A 22175-nucleotide genomic window follows, 5' to 3' on the forward strand; every position below is an offset into this window, starting at 1 on the left:
ATCAAATACTGTATGAGATGGAGTAACTCCCTAAAAGAAGCCAGTGCCTTGAGATTACAAGTGCTGAGCAGGGCTGTTGACGACAGGCTAGTTTGGAGATCACTCATTCATAGGATCTCCATAAACTGGAGGCGCATTGACAGCACTTAACAATGAGTACATTTGCTTAATTTGCTTCTACCTTGCAGCTATTAAGATGTTAATGGATCCCTTTGAAAATGGTTCTTTATCAGGAGTGTACATGCCATCAATTGGAGATGGATTAGTCTGGGTGAAATAGAAGGTCTTGAGGACAGTTACTAAGGATTTGGCACTCCAGTCCTCATGTTGTCCTGTACATGTAACATCTTGTGCTTCACCAAACCTATCTGCCAGGGGTTATCATACTGAGATATCCACCGCACCATCTGATCCAGTTATACTGGATCAGTTTCAACCTTTGTGACCGACCAGCTGCAGGTGTTCTTGGATGATACTGATAGTCTGAATTCATTTCAGTCAGAGCTCAGGCCACGTCATGGGAATGAGACAGTTCTGCTCTCCCTTATGGGAGGCTGACCAGGGGATTGTAATCCTGTTGGTTCTCCTGGATCTCTCCGCTGCCTTTGATATTGTTGACCACCCTCCTGAGCTTCCATAAGCAAGCTTTTTACTCAGGTCTTTACGAACCTCACCCCTTTGTAATATTAATTTAATTTTTACATTTGGTTCACCAAATGGGTTTTTATTTTTATATGCTCAACCTTTTTTGGGTTGTTACTGCTTTTTAATTGTATAGATTACAGTGCTTTCTGGAAGATCCCCAGAGTAGTGGATTGTCCACTAAATGGATGGGGTACAAGTTTAAACAAACAAACAAACAAACAAATCAAAATAAAACCTTTGTCACCTGAGGATGTGGACAAGTCACTTGCATGCTCTAAGACCACCACCTCCCCATCAGACCCATGGCCCTCCTGGCTCTTAAAAAAAATCAGGGCAGTGACAGTTGAATGGACAACGCAGATCGAAAACTCCTCCTTACAGCATGGATATTTACGGTACTTTCCATCCTAAAGGAGACGATGATCCAGCCCATTTTGAAAAAAGCCAACCAACAACCTGAATAATACCATCTGGTTGCTAACATACTATTCATAGGGAAACCGGTTGAGAGGTTGGTGCAATCAGCTGCAGGTGTTTTTTTTTAGGATACTGATAGTCTGGGTCCATTTCAGTCGGGGTTTAGGCCTCGTCATGGGACTGAGACAGTTCTGTTCATCTTGCTAGGTGACTTGTTATGGAAGGTTGACTGGAGGATTGTGTGCTAGATGATCTGTTATGGGAAGTTGACGGGGGGAGTGTAATCCTGTTGGTCCTCCTGGATCTCTCGGCCTCCTCTGACACCATCAACCACAGTATCCTCCTGGGCTGGTCACTGGGATTCGGAATTGGAGGTCTAGCATTATAATGGCTTCATTCCTTCCTTGATGGCTGGTGCCAGAGGGTCCAGCTTGGGGAAGCTGTTTCATTCTCATGGAAACTACAATGTGGTGTCCCACAGGGGTTGATCATTTCCCCTTTGCTGTTTAACATCTACATGAGGCTGGAGAGGGAGGTCATTTGGAGTTTTGGAATGTGTTGTCACCAATATGCTGATGACATGTGACTCTATCTCTCCTTTTCCTCTTCAGAAGGGGAATCTATGCAGCTTTTAGAACATTGCCGGGCTGCCGCTATGGATTAAGGCAAATAGGCTGAAATTGAATCCTGACAAGATGGAGACCCTGTTGTTGGTAGGGCATCCTGATTGGTTAGGCCGGGGATTTGTTACCTGATCTAGATGGGGTCACACTCCCCTGAAGAACCAGAAATCTGGGTGTGCTTCTGGACCCAGCTCTCTCAATGGAGAAACAGATCTTGGCCATTGCCAAGTCTGCCTTTTTCCATCTGCCTTTTTCCGTCTGCCCCCTTCTCAACAGGAAGTCCCTAATAACACTGCTTCATGCATTGGAAATCTCAAGGATTTACTATTGCAATGTTCTCTATATGGGGTTGCCCTTGAAGGCAGTTCGGAAGTTGCAACAAGTGCAAAATACGGCAGCCAGGTTGGTCACTGATACATCTAAATTTGACCATATTTTGCCCTTCCTGGCTCACCAGCAGTGGCTGCCAGTATGCTTCTGGGCCAAATTCAAGGTACTCATGTTAACGTACAAAGCCCTTTATGGTTAGGACCACGCTACCTGTCAGAGTGTCTCTCCCTCAGGGCATCCTCCTGTCCCACTCACCCTTCCCAATCCTTGATGCTGCAGGTGGCCACTCCGAGCGAAGCCCGGAAGTCGTAATGCAGAAGCTGGGCCTTCTCAATGGTGGCTGCCCCATTCTGGAACTCTCTCTTCCTGTTAAGGTGCAATCAGCCCTCGCCCTCCTGGGCTTTCAAAAGCATGTTAAAACTGCCTTTACAAACCTCATCCCTTTGTAATATTAATTTTGTAGTAAGTTTATGCTGGTCCATGGTTCCCCATTCTGAGTCTTGCACTATTTGCTATTTGGAGGTTGTCTAAGGTTTTTTTCTTTTTGTATGTTCATTTTAAACATTCTGTTGTATATTCTTGTTATTTTCTGGAAGATGCCAAGAGTAGTGGCTTGTCCACTAAATGGGTGGGGTAGAAGTCCAAATGAATGAATGAATGAATGAATGAATGAATGAATGAATGAATGAATGAATGAATGAATGAATGACATAAGAGTAGTCATTCTGGAAACTTGGTATTTCATCTAATTCCTCAATCCTGCCCATCAAACTCCCATGACTGATAAATAGACAAAAAGAAAAAAAATATGTAACGATCTATATATTCTACTCTGGAAAAAAATTGCCATTCTTTATTTTTACCATGTGGGGCTCAGATTCTTTGATAGAATAATTCATGGTACATAAAATATGAAAGACTGAGGACCACTGCATAAAAATAAATATCCATCTGAAAGAACAAAGGGTATACATAATGCTTCAACAATCAAAGTGTTCTATGGCAATGCCTATGAGAACAAAAATATATATAGTAAATACCCTTAATTGCTTCCTCAGGGATAATGCTCAGTCTAGTCCACCATTAATAAAATTACTAATTATTCTGCATTCTTTCCTACAGTAAGTGAAACAGATTGTTATGTGAGCTTGTGGCTGCCTACTGCCTCATTGGAAAAAGCCCGGACAAAAACAGTTTCAAACTGCAGCGATCCAGTGTGGAATGAAACCTTCTACTTCAGGATCCAGAGTCAGGTTAAGGTAGGATACGAATTGCTACATACTTCAGCTCTTTTAGGCCATATCAAAATTATCATGAATTTTCTGGTGGTGGGCTAAGTAATGCATTTGTGAGTGTTTTGTATCCTGTCCTCATTCATATTAAACTGCACACTAATTCAGGATGCTTCTAGATAATCCTATAACTGGGCCAACCTGATGTAACCACCTGCAACAGAAGGCCTTACTGTTACCACTATATATGGCATTGGGCTTTTTTTATTATATATGCAGTTATGTTTGACCTACTTCTCTAAATAGTGTGAAATTGCAGGCAGGCAGTGCTTATCCAGCATTGAAAAGAGATCATTGGTGGTTTTTGCTTAGAAAGAAGGTTGCTGGAGACATCTTGGTGTTTTGTAATATTTCTTTTCAATTTACAAATGTATAAGTACAGCAGATATATACAACCAGCAGCTAGAGTACCATTTTCCATTTCAGGTCTGTCAGTTAGCACTTTCAGATGCTTGCAGAACTCAAAATGCAGCTCTCTTTGGGTCCCTGTGTGCTCCCCAAAGACCTTCAGTACTGGGACTGTGTCATTTACTTTCTTTTCTGGTGGTTTCTCCTATTTTCTCCAATGGGTCCATTTCACAAATAAATTGTTTTGAATCCCATTGCAATAAATACATGCTATATGAACCTAAAAAGGATTAGCCAGGTTAGCCAGGGCAGACAAGTCCAACAGGATATCCCGGTTCTAAGCATTTCAGCTTATCCTTTCTGGTCTGTTAAAGCCCTCCTTATCCAACCACCAGTCCCAGAACAATCTAGGTTATAAGCAGCCCTACAAAGTCTCTATACTGCTAGTCCATCTAGCATGCTACTGCCTTCACCACCTAACGGCAAACAACTTTTTAACAGTTTCCTCAAAGGACTTTCCTCACTCTTCTACATATTTTTTTAAAACTAGACATACCAATCATTTGCCCTGAGACCTTGATGTAGCTGCTTTGAGTCCTTTTTAAGGAAAAAGAAAGGGTAAAAATATTTTAAATAAATAAATAAAGCAAATTCTTATACCAATAAGGGTGCAAGGGAGTTGCACATTCACTCACATTCAGTCGCTGTGAAATCACACCAGGGAATTCAGGTTTCCCTGGGCCTGTTCATACTACTAACTGGCCACACAAGATGAGAGGAGGAAAGTCTTGTTTACAGCTAATCTGCAGCTTTGTTGCAGCCAGCAGGAGGCCTGTTTACAAGTAATTCCCTAATAAGCTGTAAACAGGGGTTTCTACTCCATTAATTCATTTATATCATTATTTCTGTTTCCAGAATGTCTTGGAATTGGCTGTATGTGATGAAGATGTCATTCGAGATGACAACGACCATATTATTTTGTTTGACATAGCGAAAGTCCCACTTGGAGAATCCATGTTTATGAAATTTGAATTAAATGCCCAGGTAAGTATGCAGAAGGACTGGCCCTTCTCCAAGTCCATGATGGCATTTTGTGCCCTCTTCTCCTCTTCCCTAGCTGAAAAAAATGCTTAACATGTTAAATAAAGATTCAAATAGATCCTCATGCCTGTTAAAACTCTTTAGTTGTGTACTTTAAACTTTGCACACCAGCCTTACCAGGTAGAACAGCCAAAGAACAAAAATAGCAAGCATAGCCCTCGTGGCTAAGGCACTTTCTTTAGGCACTCACACCCTTACCCACAAGGGTGTGAGTAAAATATAAAAGGTTAAAATATAAAAGGTTTATTTAAAAAGAGTAAAAAGTTATAAAACAAAAATACAAAAAGATACAAATTGTATTGGTTAAATGCCTCTCTTATAACTTTCTACTGCTCAGTCTCTTGCTCCCAGGCTGGCAAGCACTTAGAATGAAATGAAATGTGTATGAGTCTTGAGCGGTGACTTTGGTTCTTCTCCACAACAAGAGCTGGGTCTCAGGCTGATATGGAACACTTGCGAATTCTGGAAAACAAGTACTACAAAACCCATATCCTCACACGCTCTTTCCTTGGATTCAAAAAATCTTATTCTGACAGATTTGCATTTTAGAGCACAATTAACTAATTGGGAGATCTCTATTTTATATCTTGAATAATTGTGATTAGATATAATTTCTAGATTATATTATTATATAGCAATGAGCTAGCTTAGGATGAGGTAGAACAATACTAATAGCAGCATTTATATATGATTATGACTTTGATTATTGTTGTGTGTAGTTCTAGAAAGAGAAAACAGAGAAACATGTTAGTACAAATACTGAATGCAATCCTGCTCAAAATCAGGAAACCATCTCTCCTCACTCTTCCACTCCACAATGTATTCTTGACAAACCATCTGCCACCACATTTCTTCGTCTTGGAATGTGCTTAATTTCAGAATTAAAATCTTGTAGACTTAAACTCCAGCAAAGAAGACATCGATTTTTATCTTTGGCTCTCTGCAGGAATTTTAGCGCCAAATGGTCAGTTTGAAGCAAAAATTTCTTTCCAATTAAAAATGATATAAATTTATTCAAAGTCCAAACAATCGATAAACATTCCTTATCTGGCACTGAATAAGCTCTTTGTCTGGGCAATAACTTTCTGCTGAAATAGGAGATAGGATGCAAAGTTCCATCACTTGCTTCCTGAAGTAAAACTGCCCCAATACCAAATTCTGAGGCATCTGTTTGAAACACAAGAGACTTTTCAAAATCTGGAGCCATTAAGACAGGTGCTAACTTAAGTTTCAGGGTATCAAAGACTTTTTGACACTCTGGGGTCCAAACAACATTAACAGACATTCTATTTCTGGTTAATTCAGGAAGTATTGCTGAAATTTATTTATTTATTATTTATTTATTTATATATTGGACTTATATACCGCCCCATAGCGCTACAAGCACTCTCCGGGCGGTTTACAGTTTTAATTATACAGGCTACACATTGCCCCCCCCAGCAAGCTGGGTACTCATTTTACCGACCTCGGAAGGATGGAAGGCTGAGTCAACCTTGAGCCGGCTACCTGGGATTTGAACCCCAGGTCGTGAGCACAGTTTTTTAGCTGCAGTACAGCGATTTAACCACTGCGCCACGAGGCTCATAAGACCCAAGACCCAAAAAGATTAACTTTTTCTTATTTTCAGGAATAGGCAATTCTTGAACACCTTTAATTTTAACTTGCAGGGGCTCTGCTTTTCCACTTCCCACTAGACAGCCCGAGTAGGTAACTTTTCCCTTTACCTACTGACATTTTGAAGCTTTAATCAAACCAGCTTCCTTCAATCTGCAAAGCACAATCTCAAGATGAGCCAAATGACTATCAAAATCATCACTAAAAATAGCTAGATCATCAAGATAAGCCATAACAAAAGGTAAACCAGCTAATAATTTGTCCATTAAATGCTGGAATGTAGCAGGCATGTTTTTTAATCCGAAGGCCATTTCTAAGAGCTCAAACAATCCACAATTACTCACAAAAGCAGTTTTTTCACAAACCTGGATTTATGGAAATTTGTCAATATCCTCTTACGAGATCTAGAATGCTGATAAAATGGCTTCTTGCCAGCTTTTGAACCAAGTCATCAGCTCTTGGCATTGGGTAACTATCAAGTTCTGTCAAAGCATTTACTTTTCTGTAGTCCACACAAAATCTAATTTCATCCTGAATTTCTCCTTGAGGAATCTTTTTTGGCACAAGGACAACGGAACTAGACCAGGAACTTTGGCTACTTTTAATTACGCCAAATTCAAGCATGAAATATAGTTCCTTTTCAGTTTGCTCAGCATGTGCTCCTACAGCCCTTTAAGGTGATAAGCGTACAGATAGGTGGTCCCTAGTATCAATTTTGTGCTGAATTAAAGAGGTGCTACCAGGCTTATTAAAAACAGATTGGTACCACTGAATAAGTTCTAGAAGTTTCTCTTGTTGAGTTTCAGTAACCTCTCGAGTTAAAATGCACTTCTTCCCAATCACCAGTATTCTGAAATTCTGACAACACGACAACAATCCCATCTTCCTCTCTTTGATTGCATTGTATTTCAGTACTACAGCAGACCTTTCAATGTAATGCTTAAGGCTGTTAGCATGATGAGTCTTCCTTTCTGTTAGACATTTGGACCACATAATTAACATTTCCCGTTCACTGAATTACTGTTCCTGGTCCTTGCCAGTTAATCTGAAGTTTATCAATTTTCAGGGGGTTCAAAACCAATACAAGGTCCCCAACACTGAACTCTTTGTACCTGACTTAAGTGTCGTGATAGAACTTTTGTTGCTTTTGAGCAGATTCAACGTTTTCTTTAGCAGTACTTTGAATCTAGATAAGTCTCTTTTGCCGTTCATAGACATACTGTGCCACTGGCAAAGAAGAATTTTGAATTATACCAATTTTCATATAAGACATCATTTCCCAAAAGAAAGCATGGGGCTTCACAAGAGTCATGAACCAGAATAAGTCTCTCTCCTTTCCAGTCTTCAAAATACAGTCTTGCTCTAGCCAGAGGAGCATATTGAGTTTTCCCTATTTTTGACTGTCATAAGATTGAATGGAAAACTTAACCCCATTTATTATCTGACTCTCATCAATCAAATATTTGGAAATAAAAGAAAGGTCCATCCCCATATCCTCCTGCACTGTCAAATGAGTCTCCTGATTCCCTTTTATAAAAGTCACAAACTTAATGGTTGTTATGGGCTGCCCACAAGGCCTGCTCTGGAGATATAATAGCTTCTGGATTTAAAACTTTAAACATGAACGATGGTTGAGTGAAAAACATAGTGTCTTTCTCCACTTAATCCAGCAGTTTACCTCCCTAGCAGTTTCTTTCTTCACGTACTATTCTCTAGATGAGTTCTGTATATAGAAAGTAAGATGTGTAATCTGGGGAGAAAGCAGGATTTAAAAAATACCGTTTGCATCTCTCTATGAAAATAACCATTTTATAGTTCCTAAGACAAACAACAGGATGGATCACATCTTGCCTCACAAATCTGTATATTTCCAAGACTTGAAACAGGTTCCACTGACAAAAAATGCACACAGACCCGGAGAGACATCTCAAAATATATATGACTAGGCATGTATACCTTTGAAAAATGCACCCATGCATTTTTATTTTATTCACTAGCCAATAGGGACAATGAGTAGAAAGATTTGTGTTCAGGAAAAACATGTACCAGATCAAGGGTGTATGAAGAAAAAAGTCTTACACAGCAGAGGTCGGATAAAATGGGAATGATAGTGAGGTTCTGAGAAATGCAGCACTAATGGAAGTTATTCCTATTTGTCGAGAAAATGCTTTGTGACAAAGACCTGTTGGGAAGTACATGCAGGGCCAGGGAAGGTGTTTTAAAGACTTGGGGTATGGAGTTCATATTTTCTTCAGGGCTTTTCGAGTTCAGTTTCAACTTCTAGTTTCAATTTCTACAAGAAAGTTGGAAAAATGTATCTGATATCCTACCATGGATGGCTTATGTACTAAGTTTGAGAGTGAACCCTGCTTGATCATCACGAGCTGACTCTGCATGCCACTTTCAAAATCAAGGGATAGGAATTTATTGGAGATTAGATATGGGGAACCTAACGTATGTGGAATAGTCATTTGCCAAAGGTGTGTCATTTATGTTACATTTTGATTTTCAGAAACAAGAAGAGTTGGAGGTTGAATTTACACTGGAGCCAATGTGAGTATTCAAATGAAAAAGAAATATAGGGACTAATAGAAGCTAATACATCAGCAACAAACTCTCATTTCATTCACAGACCATCCAGAAAATTGAAATATGTTATTACAATCGGTCATCCATAACTTTTGATCATCTTAAGTTTAAAAAGTAATTAATAATAATAATAATAATAATAATAATAATAATAATAATAATAATAATAATAATAATAATAATAATAATAATAATAATAATAATTTATTGTCATTGTAAGTATATACACATACAACGAAATTCACAGACACCCAGAGACCAGACACATGCACACACATAAAATTCCCGAACACTCCCCACCCATAGGATGGATTATAGGTGAAAACAAAATAAAGAGTAAAAAAAGACAAAAATCGTGGTACTAGCTTCAAGACTAACTTATATATATATAACTTTCCCACCATCACCACCTATAATGCTGGCACAGACTAACATAGCTACCCCATCTATGATGGATTTTACCTTTCTTTCAAAATGTGTATGAGCACATTCAAATCCATTTTAATGTACTGCTGTGATGGTTCTACAGGAATATCTTTTAAACCAGCATCCCACATACAATTAACTTTGCAAGGGTTTTAAAATTTGGAGCAAGCAATAGAATAAAATAATTATAATATAAACATAGCCCAGTAGGTATGCTACAGAAATATATGCCCTTCACTTCCAAGAGCAAAAGTTACTTGAAGAAGATCCAAAAAGTCTTTTTACTTCAAAAGATCAGTAAATCAGTGTCAGGAGAGAATGGTCTTTGATGAACACCTTGCTTTTCCAGCTTTTCACAAGTGTTTTCCTGGCCGTCTAGTGATGTGAAACCTTCCCTTCTGTGAAGTAGGCAGAATTTAGGGCTTCAGCCTCTGAATACAACATTTCTGGGAGTCACAGAATATTAAATTAAAAGTGATGCATTTATCTATTTCATTCATTTATACCCTACCTTTCTTCCAACAATGGCACTAAAAAAAAAACAGCTAACAAATAAAAGCAAATACGATCAAAAGATAAAAGTAGGCTAAAATTAATAAAAGTCAAAATAATTTATCAACACTTTAAGTTGTTGCATATTTTGAAAAGCTCTTTAAAAATTATACTTAAATAATTAAAGTTGTAAAATTATGTATCTGTTTCTGTTTCCTAGACAGGGTCCACCTGAAATGATAACTAGTAATGGAGCAGTGGTGGTAATTTTTATCTATTAACGTATTTATTGACGTATTCCTTTTTAATACCATTATATATGTATGAATTTGCTGATAATGGATATTGCAGTCTAAAAGTTATTATCTAATATTATTATAAATTAACTTTATGAGGCTGCCAAGGGACATGCTTTTGAAATTTAGACAGATCCTGAAATGGGCTCTTGCATGTTCAGTTACACAGAACAGTCTCATACTAGCTTACATATTATTAAGAAACAGTTTATATTGTCTAATACATATGGATACACTCTGAGTCAGACAATTCTTAATCTGTAGAATCATCAGAGGGATAAATGAATGCCAATATTATATGTATTTCAACATTTGCAAAAAGTTCACTGTACAGTAATTAGTATTATATCCACTTTCTCAATGTATTAATTAACACTAGCTATCATTGGTTGAAATCTTCATGTCATACAATAGCTAAACTCATTTTAAAGTCACATTTTATTATGTTGAAAAAGTGCTTGAAATCCGCTTAGTGTTTTAAGTCATACTGGAGTAGACCAAGTGAAGCAATGGGGATTTCGTGAGTCGACTCTCCATACATTCAATTGATTAAAATGGACCTGCTTTTATTATAATTTACTATTGAAGAAAGTCACAATTAGAGGAGGTGCATTTGTATCAGTATAATTTATGGAGGAGTTGACCCATCATATTCCCACTGATTCAGTATACCTACTCCAGTGCAACGTACTACACTAAGTAAGAATATTTCAGACAAGATGTGCAAAAATCAATTGAGTAATGTTTTTTTCAGTCTACAGAAAAATCAGTAACAGTACATCTATCAACATAGCTGCTTTCAGGTCTCAGTTACAAAGTTTTTAGTAATGTTAATAAGCAGTACCATTTTTGCATGTAATTTCCACATCAGTTTTTCCAAAGGTACAGAATAAAGAGATAATTGCTAAAGGGCACTATGATACTTACCTGTTTGATAAATGGAGAAAATAATGTGTAAGGTCCCACAAAACAAAATTGTAAACAAAATCTGATACTGTATTAGGTTAATGTATTTCAGAATTCTTGCTAAGTCACATATTGACCTGATTTGACTCCCCAGAGCTTAGTTGTATCTTTTGGTGTGGCTGGTGCAATCTAAATAGAGTCACTTAAGGTCAGGGAGAGAAGTGATATGCCTTTCAGAATGATCTCAAGCCATCCCTCTGGCTCCTTCCTGTGCAAGGGAAGTGAAAATATTATTTTTGCCTTTGCTAGGCCATTCCTGAATTTCTTTAAAAGAAATCTTTACCCTGTTTGTAGTACCAATCAAGAAAGCTGTGATTTCAATTGGCACTTCACACAATGCTGAAGAATATTCTTTTTTGTAAATTTAATCAAAGTGATTCAGTGCAACAGCAATTGTCCAGCAGAGTAAAAAATAATAATAATTTCACTTCCCCTGCCCCTCTGCAAGGGAGCAGGTGATGTTTTCAGTTTGACAATATTTATTTATTTATTTATTTATTTATTTATTTATTTATTTATTTATTCATTCATTCATTCATTCATTCATTCATTCATTCATTCATTCATTCATTCATTCAATTTATACCCCACTCACCTAGACCGAAGCCTACTCTGGGCGGCCAACAATAATACATAAAAGTAAAAACAATTTAATAAAATAAAGACAATAGTAATAATATAATTCAAGATGGCAAAAGTAATTAGGTGATGACAGGAGGGATAGCCTGACTAAAGAGCCAGGTCTTGAGTTTGCTCTTAAAAACACCCAGCGAGGGAGCCAGACATCTCTGCGGGCAGACTGTTCCAGGGGTGATATCTTGAAATGGCTCACTTATTAAGCCACTTCACAATACGTAGAATTGAATCTGGGGCTCAAAAAGGTACAGGTTGGGGAGCTCTTGAGGCAAATTGGGCAGATCTAATGATTATGTCATGTGGTCACCAGAAAAAATAGCAGACTAATCTGCTCCCCTCCCCATCCAATGCACCAATCAGCGGGACAAATGCCTGTCTGAACAAGACCTAAGTTACCTAAAAGCATCATGCCAGAAGATTATAAGGCATTTGGTCAAAGAAACACAGTTAATATCTTGTACAGAATTCTTAGAGTGAAATAAATGGTGGGACCTTGTTTTTTGCATTGTTTCTGTTTCAGTGTCGTGAATGTTGCTGCTTGGAGGTTCAGGGGAGTCAGAAGAAAAAGAAGAAAAAGAAAAAGCGTTCTAAACGTGAGGTTATTGTTTCTTTAAATACTGTAGTTCTTCGTAGCAATTTTGGATAGAGCACAGTGGAGGGTGTTCCATTAGCGCAGATAAGATATTGCCCATTTTAAACTCAAGTGATTTCCAGGCAGCCTGCTCCTTAGGCACAGTTTATACTTTGAAGCAACCATGAAGGCAAAATGTAATGCTCTTAAATACATTAAAATGTAATTGCTGTCTTTGTTTGTAGACCAGGGGTCCCCAAACCCCGGTCCACAGCCCTGTGCTGGTCCGTCGGCTTGATGGAACTTGGCCGCGGAGACGGATCTCCGCCCGCCCCCCCCCCCCCGCCTGCACGCACGGTGGGTGTGTCACATCCATGTGGGGGCATTAGGTTGGTTCTCAAACAGGTTGGGGACCGCTGCTGTAGACGGCTCCCATTTTCATGTTTTTTAGCTTGCAACTGTAATGGGCATCAGCCACCATTAACTGAGTACAATTCTAGAATCCATTCTCAAGCATTTGCAGCAATGGGTTGCAGGTGAGATGGTAACTTCCTTTTTTCAGAGTACTATGACAATCTAAAATGTCTGCTAAGTTTCTTCAGAGCCCAGACTGGGTCGAAATGAATGTCATCAATGTCTAAATTAAATTAAAGCTAATGGTACATGATTTTTTCACAAGAGTTTTAGAGTCAAATTATCATGTTTAATTATTTGGTATAAAAATGGGTTCCAATGAGTTCAGTTGTTGAAAATTAAAGGACATTCCTCATAGCCTATGTGTCAAGCTGGGACCTAGATGGCCTAGTATATTCACATATATTCTAAACACGAAGTCCTATGGCCTTACTTTTAGTTTAGCCTCCCATCATTCTAAACAGTGTTGTGATTGAACGCACAAGAAGAGTTCCCAGAAGAAGTAGGCATCTTTGGTCTTGAGGATCATCTCTTGTGCTCCCAAGAAAAAAGGCCTATCACTATGGTGTAACAAAGGAACTGTAGCATAGACAATAAACTTACACAATGTGAGTTTATCCCATTAATTTCAACAGCACCTAAAGAAAATACACTTCTTGGTTGTTCTACAACCAAGGTCCCACAACTACTGTTCATAGTTAGCACAGGTAGATTTTTATTGGCTATCTCTCAGTATATGGATGACAAAGGATGCAATATGTCGTGTTGGTCAAAGCAGGAAGTAGTTTTTGTAGTCTTCTTCCTGCATATGTATACAGATGGAAAAGTCAGATTTCTCATTCCTAACTGTCTCTTGATTCTGAGCACACACACTGTATCCTTGGCTTGAAAGGTTAATTGGTGTGATATACAATGTGTGATCTGCCAGAGAACTGAGTGGCTTTCAGGCAAGCCAAGGTGGGCAAAGTGTGGCCTCCAGAAGTCCCTTGACTGCTGCTCCCAGCACTCTTCCACCTTCTGCCTATGGAGATGGCAGGTTTACATAATAGTGGTAATTGATAGTGTTGTCTTTCACAGCTCTGCTCTAGGCAAATCTATGAAGTGTAATTTGCAAGAACATTGTGAGATAGAGATCTAACTATCAATGATTACAGAGTCATCTGCCTCAGAAGACACATTTCTCTAAATTAGCACTGGGCCTTTTAGATGTTGAGGTGGCTTGGAAGCAGTAATATTTCATGAAGGGGTTCATAAGAGACACAAGTATATTTAACCAGAAAGAGCTTGGTTACAAACCTATGAATGGCATGTAGATGGAAAAAGCATAGGTACACTGTGTTACAAGTAAGCTGTACTGAATCCACTGGAAAGCGGAAAGAAGAGCTGCTACACTTACTACAATGCAAACTTTGTACAGCAGGGATGGTAACTTGTATCCCTTCAAACATTGTTGAAATACAGTGGTGCCTCGCTTGACGACGATAATCTGTTCCGTTTAAATCGCTGTTAAGCGAAATTGTCATCAAGCGAAAGTAAAAAACCCATTGAAATGCATTAAAACCGGTTAATGCCAATGGGAAAAATACATCATAGATCCTCCATCAGAGAAGCCATTTTCGATCGCTGTCTTCCGGAAATAGGTCCGGAAAACAGCGGGTGGCCATTTTGAAAACCCGACGATCAGCTGTAAAGATCGTCATGAAGCGAAAAATTGGTTCCCAAAGCAGGGAACCGATCGTCGTAAAGCGGATTTTCTCCATTGAAACATCGTTTTGCAATCGCTATAGTGATCGCAAAAACCTCATTGTTAAGCGATTTCACTGTCAGGCGGGGTAATCGTCAAGCGGGGCACCACTGTACATCTCCCAGCAGCTTCACTGTTGCCTATGATAGCTAAAGCTTGCAAAGTCTGGAAGGCCACAACTTGCCCACCCCTGATGTGAAGGACTGCACTGTGACTTACTCATAAATGCCTGTACCACTTTTTTCCATCAAAGCTCAAAGAACTTAACATAAGAATATCCATAAAGTAATCTCAGTTTATGTGCAGATATGTCTGATTTTATTTGTAAAAGTTGTGATTTCTTTTCTGTGGTGCTTCTCCTCCTTCTCCTCCTCATTGTAATCACCATCACTGTGTTATCTTCCTTCAGAACAAGATATCAAGTGCACATTGAAAGGATCCTTTGAAGAAACCCAAAACATTTCACTAGGCTGCGCCTCCGGCTTGCATTTCACTGAACCTTCCATGTTCCATTACACCAGGCATAAGCAAGGAGAGCTGGATGTTGTGATCCCAAGGAAGAGATCGCTTTATTCCTTTGTATGTCATAATTGAGCATGGTAGTAGCCTGGGTAATCACAGCTAGTAATGTTCTCTTTTAATTGGGAGAGGTATTGAAAAAATTATTCTGCTTCTTAAAAAGCAATATTTATTTTTCAGTGTGCCTGTGTTTCTGGTCGACCAGGTTGGAACAGGAACAGGAACTGGGCCCTGCCTGTGAATTTGCTCCCCATTGATCAGGAAGTAATAAAAGAGGTAAACTTCTGGCTGAGTTGCAAGGTTTTGATTGTTTTAGTTATATGAGAATTTGATTCCATGCTTTTCTGGAGTGGAAGTAAAATGGAATAAATTAAGCCTTTGGTATGTCAAAACTGTGTAAGCTTTTTGCAAAGTCTGTGAAGAGCCATTCACAACTCACTGAAATGCATCAGAGGCATCATTTCATGATGAAAGGAAGATGTCAGTCACAATTATAGTTGTAGAAGGGATAGGCATGTTAGTCTGTGCAAGCATCATAGGTGAAAAGAAAAAAAAGGTAAAGACAAAAACGTGGTGGCACCTTAAAGACTTACTTATGTTTTTTTAATGTGACCTTTCATGGACAAGTCCACTTCCATCAGACATAAGGAGATATAACATGGCAAATATTTATACGTGGCATCAAGGTAATCACAATTAGGTCATTGTCACAGGCCTCACAGATTAGTTTAGTGGCACACACACACTTGGGGGGCCCTGGTCCACAAGCCCAATTCAGTCCATAGAACTCAATCCATGGAGGATCTGGGTCTCACCCTGTCCATTCTTAGCCAATGGAGTAAAAAAGAAGATTCCTTGCAATCTTCCCTCACTCCTGGGAATCAGTCAACTTCTGAAAACACCACCAAGAACACTTTGTTCTACTTCCTCCCTTGCATGTGTCCATTTAATTATGAGTAATAGTATCATGGTGGAACTCAGTAATATGCTTGTCTTGGTAACATTTAGGCATGCTTTCCACTGTTGTGATGTCATCTCCTTGTCTGACTTCAGTGGTAACTATTGTGGAGTAAATATGGGGAAATGCACCACATGATTATGTCAGAACATTTGGCTCAGGAGAACAAGGATAGAGTGAGAGGATAATGCAGTAACTCTGTTTTGAGCGCAAACCTATAGTGCTAGTATTAGGTGAATGCCGCTGTGAATCCCAAATACTACAGATTTTCATATTCACCAGAACAGCTACCTTCAACATTGACATTCCTGCATATTTATATATATGCATATTTATGTATACCTGACAAAGAACAGGGTAAATATTTTTTTGTATCTTGCAGGAAAACTAGGAAAGCTTCAATGACATGACAGAATTAGTAATATTTAGTTATGTACGTTCTTGATTTTCAGGAGAAAGACTTTAATTTACACTTCAAAGCAAAGAAATGGTAAGAACTTGGGGTGCCTTCCCCTCACTTTGAGAACTTATTTTGTTTGTGTGTGGATAAAAAAATATTTTAACACATGTTGGTTTAAGTTCTAGGAGCCAAAGTTTAGATTAAAATAATATTTGGATTTAGTTTCATAGAACAGAATAATGAAGTTGGAAGGAGCCTATAAGGCCATTGAGTCCAACTCCCTGCTCAATGCAGGAATAAAATCAAAGCATATCTGCCAGGTGGTTATCTAAATTTCTCTTGAATGCCTCCATTTTGATACAACAACAACTTTAAAACATGTAACATTAAGTGAAAAAAGTAGGGTCATAATGAATATGTTTACCACTAGCAACACCCTGAAATTAACTCTATTACTACCGAGGTCTTTACTACTTCCGTTGCTTTTACTGGGATTGCTCTGGAGTCACCAAATTCAGGACAACACTCTTCTGCTAATACTGTGCTCTACTAACCATTCTTAGAGTGGAAGACGTGGTTTTTACTGATTTCAGTGGTTTAGGTTTCTGCAGCATCATGACTAGGATTTGAATCTTTGTCTTTTAAACAGGTATGTGTATGATCTGATTAAAGCTTAACTGTACCATAATCATTCTGACTAAGGTCCATTCTGACACTGGAGGGTATGCATTTTTTGAAGAGTGATGCTACAGTTCTTAGTGAAGATTTGAACATTTTCAACATGAAGCCCTTCAACGATCTTTGAATCAGGGCAAATAGTGCCATTATAGATAAACTATAATTAGAACTGGCATTGATAACCCAGAATTAGAGCTGGCATGTTAGTGCTGCAGATAAGTGATTCAGCCTGGCTCCCATGTTTGAGATAATCAGACTTCAGAAGACCAATCACACAACAAAACACTCTATTTTGAAAAATCCAGGATATGAGATTAACTTTTGATGTGACAACCCTATACAACTGGCCCTTGAGAATGTTCCTCTTCTAATGAAGGATTACCTATAGCATCTGCTTCTGTAATAGTACTGTGCATTAGCATTCTGTGCTAGCATAGGCAGTGTTTTGCACAGAGTGGGCAGGATACCAATGAAAAGTAGTACTGAGTTGCAATTCTTGCTAAGCCCACTGGTTGGTTGGTTGGTTTTTGGCTTGAATCCATTGATTCAGCATACCTCACATTAATCTGCAATTGATATATCCGCCTATATGTTACAGCGCATCATGTCCTGATGTACGTTTGGGATTTGATCTCTGCGCGGAAGAAAAAGAATTCCTGCAGAAGCGAAAGAAGGTGGCTGCTGCTGCTTTTAAAAGGGTTCTGCAGCTTGAGAAAGATCTGCAGGATGATGAGGTTAGAAGGCTAAAATTTTAGGTTGATAGATGGATTTTCTTTTGCGGCCAGCTGAGCAGCTGAGAATCAAATAGCTCCTAACAGTATTATTTTATGCCAAAACTCTCATGCCCAGATCCTACAGTTCCCTGCTATTTCGGTCCAAACCCTCCTGCAGAGTCCTACCCTTCTGCATCTCCACATTATGCATATACTAGCATTGTTCACACTACTATTCAATCTACGTAGCCAATGTGTGGGATCGGATTGTGATTCCATAATTTTGATCTAGCCCACCATATATATGGTACATACATCCACTGTCTCCACTCACTGGCTGTATGTGTGAAGGGGATCCTTGCAAATGCTCATATGCTCTAATGGTAATAACAATGTGCCTTCAAATCAAGGGTTTTGTAGTTAGAAAATACTCAGTAGTGGTTTACCATTCCCTTCTTCTGGTGGTAACCTGAGACTGTGCTTTTTGCCCAAGGCCACATAGACTGGCTCATCTGGGGTGTACAGTGGAGAGCTGAACTTCAGCTACTCCCACTCACTAAACTGTCCAGCCAGCTCTACCCAGGGTTATTGTGGTAATAGTCAGGTAATTATGATCCAGTTCTTCCTGTCACATTCCAGGTTATGGTGTAATCCACAGCTTGTAAAACTCTAAATGCTGTGTCTTTAAAGGCCTGCACAGAACACAAACACATGCCCACACACACCCACATGTCCTCTTTCCTGTGATAGCTTTTTCAGTGTATGCTAGCAGTTGATTTTACATAACCCTGTGTTCTTATGTTGCTAATCAAGGTCACCTCCCCCTCCCTTTTAAGGTCAGTTAGAGCTCTCCTAGTAAAATTAGGTGAAACGGTGCTGTTGTCTTCTAAGTTGGCTAAAATCCTCATGATCTGGATTCCAGGGATGGTTAAAAACTGGAAAACTTTCACACTTTCTGTCTTTCTATTGTTTGACGGAACTGTTTCTGTTGCCATGAGTGTACATTTCCCCTGCCTTGTCTAAGGACTATGTCAGGGAACTGAACATAGCCTGAGGCCACAGGACCTGGGGGGGGGACTATGTTTGAGATATTATAATTGTTGTTCTTCAGATATTCAGAAGTAATTATAGCTTCAATGGGGTTTATATTTGTTGCATCGTGAAGGCTAATATTAAGGCCCTTCTGATAAGCATTATCCCTTTTATTGCTTGTTAAAACAGGTGCCGGTGGTGGCAATTATGACAACAGGTGGTGGGATCAGAGCACTGACAGCATTGTATGCCCACCTGTTGACTCTCCAGAGGTTCGGTGTTTTGGATTGTGTTTTCTACCTCACTGGCTTATCTGGCACAACATGGTAAGGAAATGTGGGCAGGAGAACCAGGTAATCCTTGTTTTAGTTGACAGGTCAGTTAGGTGAGCTAAAGAAAACATGACATTTCTTGGCATTCTTACAGATTGTCGGTGAGAAGGGAAAATATGTGAATTTATTTTAAAAATGCTTGGTGTAGTTTGGAACATTGTTTCCCTTAATCAGGGAAAGATTTCCTATGTGATGTTCCAGACAAGCGAGGACAGACACTTTTATCAATTTGTCCTATATAGGAATACGGTTTTCTGCAATGTATTGGGTGATGGTTAAGACACACCTACAACCACTTCAAGAACGTCATTTCTGTCATAGTCATATTTTATTGTTCATAAGTACAGCCAAATACTGGCTTATTTGAAAAACTTATTTACTGTATTTCTACATTTGATGTTATTGAATCTTAGCTTGTCTTGACTCCTGTTTCTTTCCAGGACACTGTCAAAATTGTATGAGGACCCTAACTGGTCATGTAATGATTTAGAAGGTCTTCTCGCTGATGTCCACAAGCAAGTGAGAAAAAACAAGTTCCTTGCAAGTTTTTCTCCGGAACGCCTGAAATATTATGTAGAGGAGTTGTGGCAGCGGTACCAAGAAGGGCATAGTATATCTTTTACAGATCTGTGGGGACTCATCATTGAATCTATGCTGCGTGATGGGGTACTATATTGTTCTGTCTCAAACTTCTGCTTTGCCAGCTGATTACTAATTCTGATTAAAGGAACAAGCCAGCAGATATGGAGCTTTTTTGTGTTGCTTCATTTCAGTGGGACAAACTTGTGCAACTGTAGAGAGGAAGAGATTTGTTTGCAAAACAATAATATATACCAACTGCTGATAGAATAGTAATAAATAGCTAGGCAAAATCCATTGTGTTTACTTTTTTTAAAAAAAGTTTCTATTCTGTATATTGTTAGCAAAAATATGCTCCAAAACTTAGTGTCCGGCTGACAGAACTATGCCTGCTACACAGGTCCACCTTGTAGAAGACCACACCAACATGTGATTCCAATCTTCACTGTTATATTTGATGTATCTGAAAAGTTCACATCATATGTGTATGTTGCAGATAACATGTCGGTTATTAAGAGCTGTGCACAGTCAAATTAGTTTGGAGGGCAATTCAGAATGAATCTTGATTCTGTCCAGGGAGGTTTATGCCCCATCTGATTTGATTTGCATCTTAAATCCAAAGTGATTTCTAAGCCTCCTGTTTAATTGCATTAAAAACAAAAAGGTTGTAACTTTTTTGTTTGCACTGATTTAATGAAACTCCGAGACATGACAAACTCTAAAGTAAGGAGTAAACCCCCCAGATTTCATATAGTTGGCTTCATGGGTTTGTGTATTAGATATGTTCACAGTTTGCTTTAGCTGAAATAATTTGTGCCCCCAGTCAATTCTATTTGTACTCCAGATACAGGTGAATTGTGAATACACTTTGCTTCACCACAAAACAGATTTGGCCACTGCACTCTCATCTAGACCTCATGGAGATAGATCCAAATTAGGCCAATTAGGTTAAGAGTTCGACTTTGGCTAAATATATTGCAGGGCCCTCGTGCCTATAATATAAGCAGGCAGGGAATGAGGACTATATGACATTGACTTTAAAGGAATTCATTTGTGTCTAGTTTTTAAAAGATTTTTTTCCACCAGTAGAATGCATTTTGATGCAGAAAGCCAATGTGCAGCCTGAATAATTAAATTGCAAACAACTCAGAGTGCTTTAAGTGCTATTGGATGGTATATAAGCAGGACATTTTAATAAATATTCACTCTGAATCACTCTTGACTGAATTTAAGCATGTTTATCCCAGGATTTTTAGTACAAACAAATTAATCAGAGCAGGTTTTGAACAGAATAACTTAGCACAATAGTTTAGAATTGGATTCAAATGACATCCTGGCTAGAATATGTGTTCATTATATCCTTCTGAACAGAAAAATACCACAGCAGCATATAGAATAAACCCCACGATATTAAAACATAGAACAAGAAAAGTAGTCGCAAGGTCATTAAACCAAGATAGCTTACTTGAACCTCAGTGAAAACCTGGTTAGAAAAAACAAAACAAAAGCATAACTTCCAAAGCTGTTTACTACATCTTTTATTGCGATGTTAACCCTTTGTTTCCTACTCTCACAAACAGAAAAATCCTCATAAACTCACAGATCAGCAGCAAGCTTTGACTCTTGGCCAGAACCCACTGCCTGTGTACCTGTGTCTCAATGTGAAGGAAAAACTGAGTAATAGGGGATTTAGAGGTAATGATTGTGTTCTAGTCTTACACCTGCATGTCATCGTTAAAAGGTATACAATGAGAAACATGAAGAATGAGTTATCTAATTCAGAAATATTGAGATATCAGTTATAAATGTGTGTGAATATAACATCTGGTACATACTAGAGGTAATGGGTTTGTAAATAGATCTTTTATCTAGATGTTCTTTCCTCTATGTTTATTGTTGAATTATATGTTATACATGTTTGATAGAAGATTATATCAAATGAAAAATAGTTTTAATGGCTCTTTCTCTTTATCTGTTGGAGACTATTGTGCCACTTCTCTCTTATGGCTTCCTTCCCTAGAATGGTTGGAGTTCACCCCATATGAAATAGGATTCCAAAAATATGGAGCCTACATTCGGGCTGAGCATTTTGGTAGTGAATTCTTCATGGGTCATTTGATGAAGAAAATCCCAGAATCCCGTATTTGCTACTTGGAAGGTAATTCGGTGCTAATTAAAGTATTGATAATAATGAATTCTGAATGCCTTTAGTCTCATGAATTAAACAATTCAATATCAAAACCCCGTTACTATTATTTTCAAGGATATCTGGCATTTTTTAAAAACATGAATGCATAAAGTCCTAGCACATAAGAGATGGCTATATATGTGTGATTTTTCTGATATGTAAGCAATACAGGCGTTGTTACTATGAACAAATTAAAAATAATGGAAAGAAAAGATTCCATCATCCTGGAAGCTTTGGAGTCTTATCGGAGTGAGCTACAATCAGGGCAATCC

The 22175-nt window shown here is 38.5% G+C and overlaps 1 protein-coding gene across 2 annotated transcripts in view; it reads left to right on the plus strand.

Moving 5' to 3' along the window:
- LOC110078990 (cytosolic phospholipase A2 epsilon) overlaps positions 1-22175 on the plus strand; it is a 60487-nt gene that overhangs the window by 26080 nt on the left and 12232 nt on the right. For both annotated transcript variants that reach the window (XM_072986236.2, XM_020793702.3), the window contains exons 4-16: positions 3138-3274; positions 4571-4699; positions 8883-8923; positions 10098-10140; positions 12296-12368; positions 14914-15083; positions 15204-15299; positions 16434-16471; positions 17658-17793; positions 18994-19130; positions 19577-19802; positions 21296-21410; positions 21736-21873. In XM_072986236.2, coding sequence (XP_072842337.2) covers positions 3138-3274; positions 4571-4699; positions 8883-8923; positions 10098-10140; positions 12296-12368; positions 14914-15083; positions 15204-15299; positions 16434-16471; positions 17658-17793; positions 18994-19130; positions 19577-19802; positions 21296-21410; positions 21736-21873 — 1479 coding nt within the window. The remainder of the gene's footprint in view (positions 1-3137; positions 3275-4570; positions 4700-8882; positions 8924-10097; positions 10141-12295; positions 12369-14913; positions 15084-15203; positions 15300-16433; positions 16472-17657; positions 17794-18993; positions 19131-19576; positions 19803-21295; positions 21411-21735; positions 21874-22175) is intronic.

Source organism: Pogona vitticeps, chromosome 1 (genome assembly GCF_051106095.1).
Source record: "Pogona vitticeps strain Pit_001003342236 chromosome 1, PviZW2.1, whole genome shotgun sequence".
NCBI classification, from domain to species: Eukaryota; Metazoa; Chordata; class Lepidosauria; order Squamata; family Agamidae; genus Pogona; species Pogona vitticeps.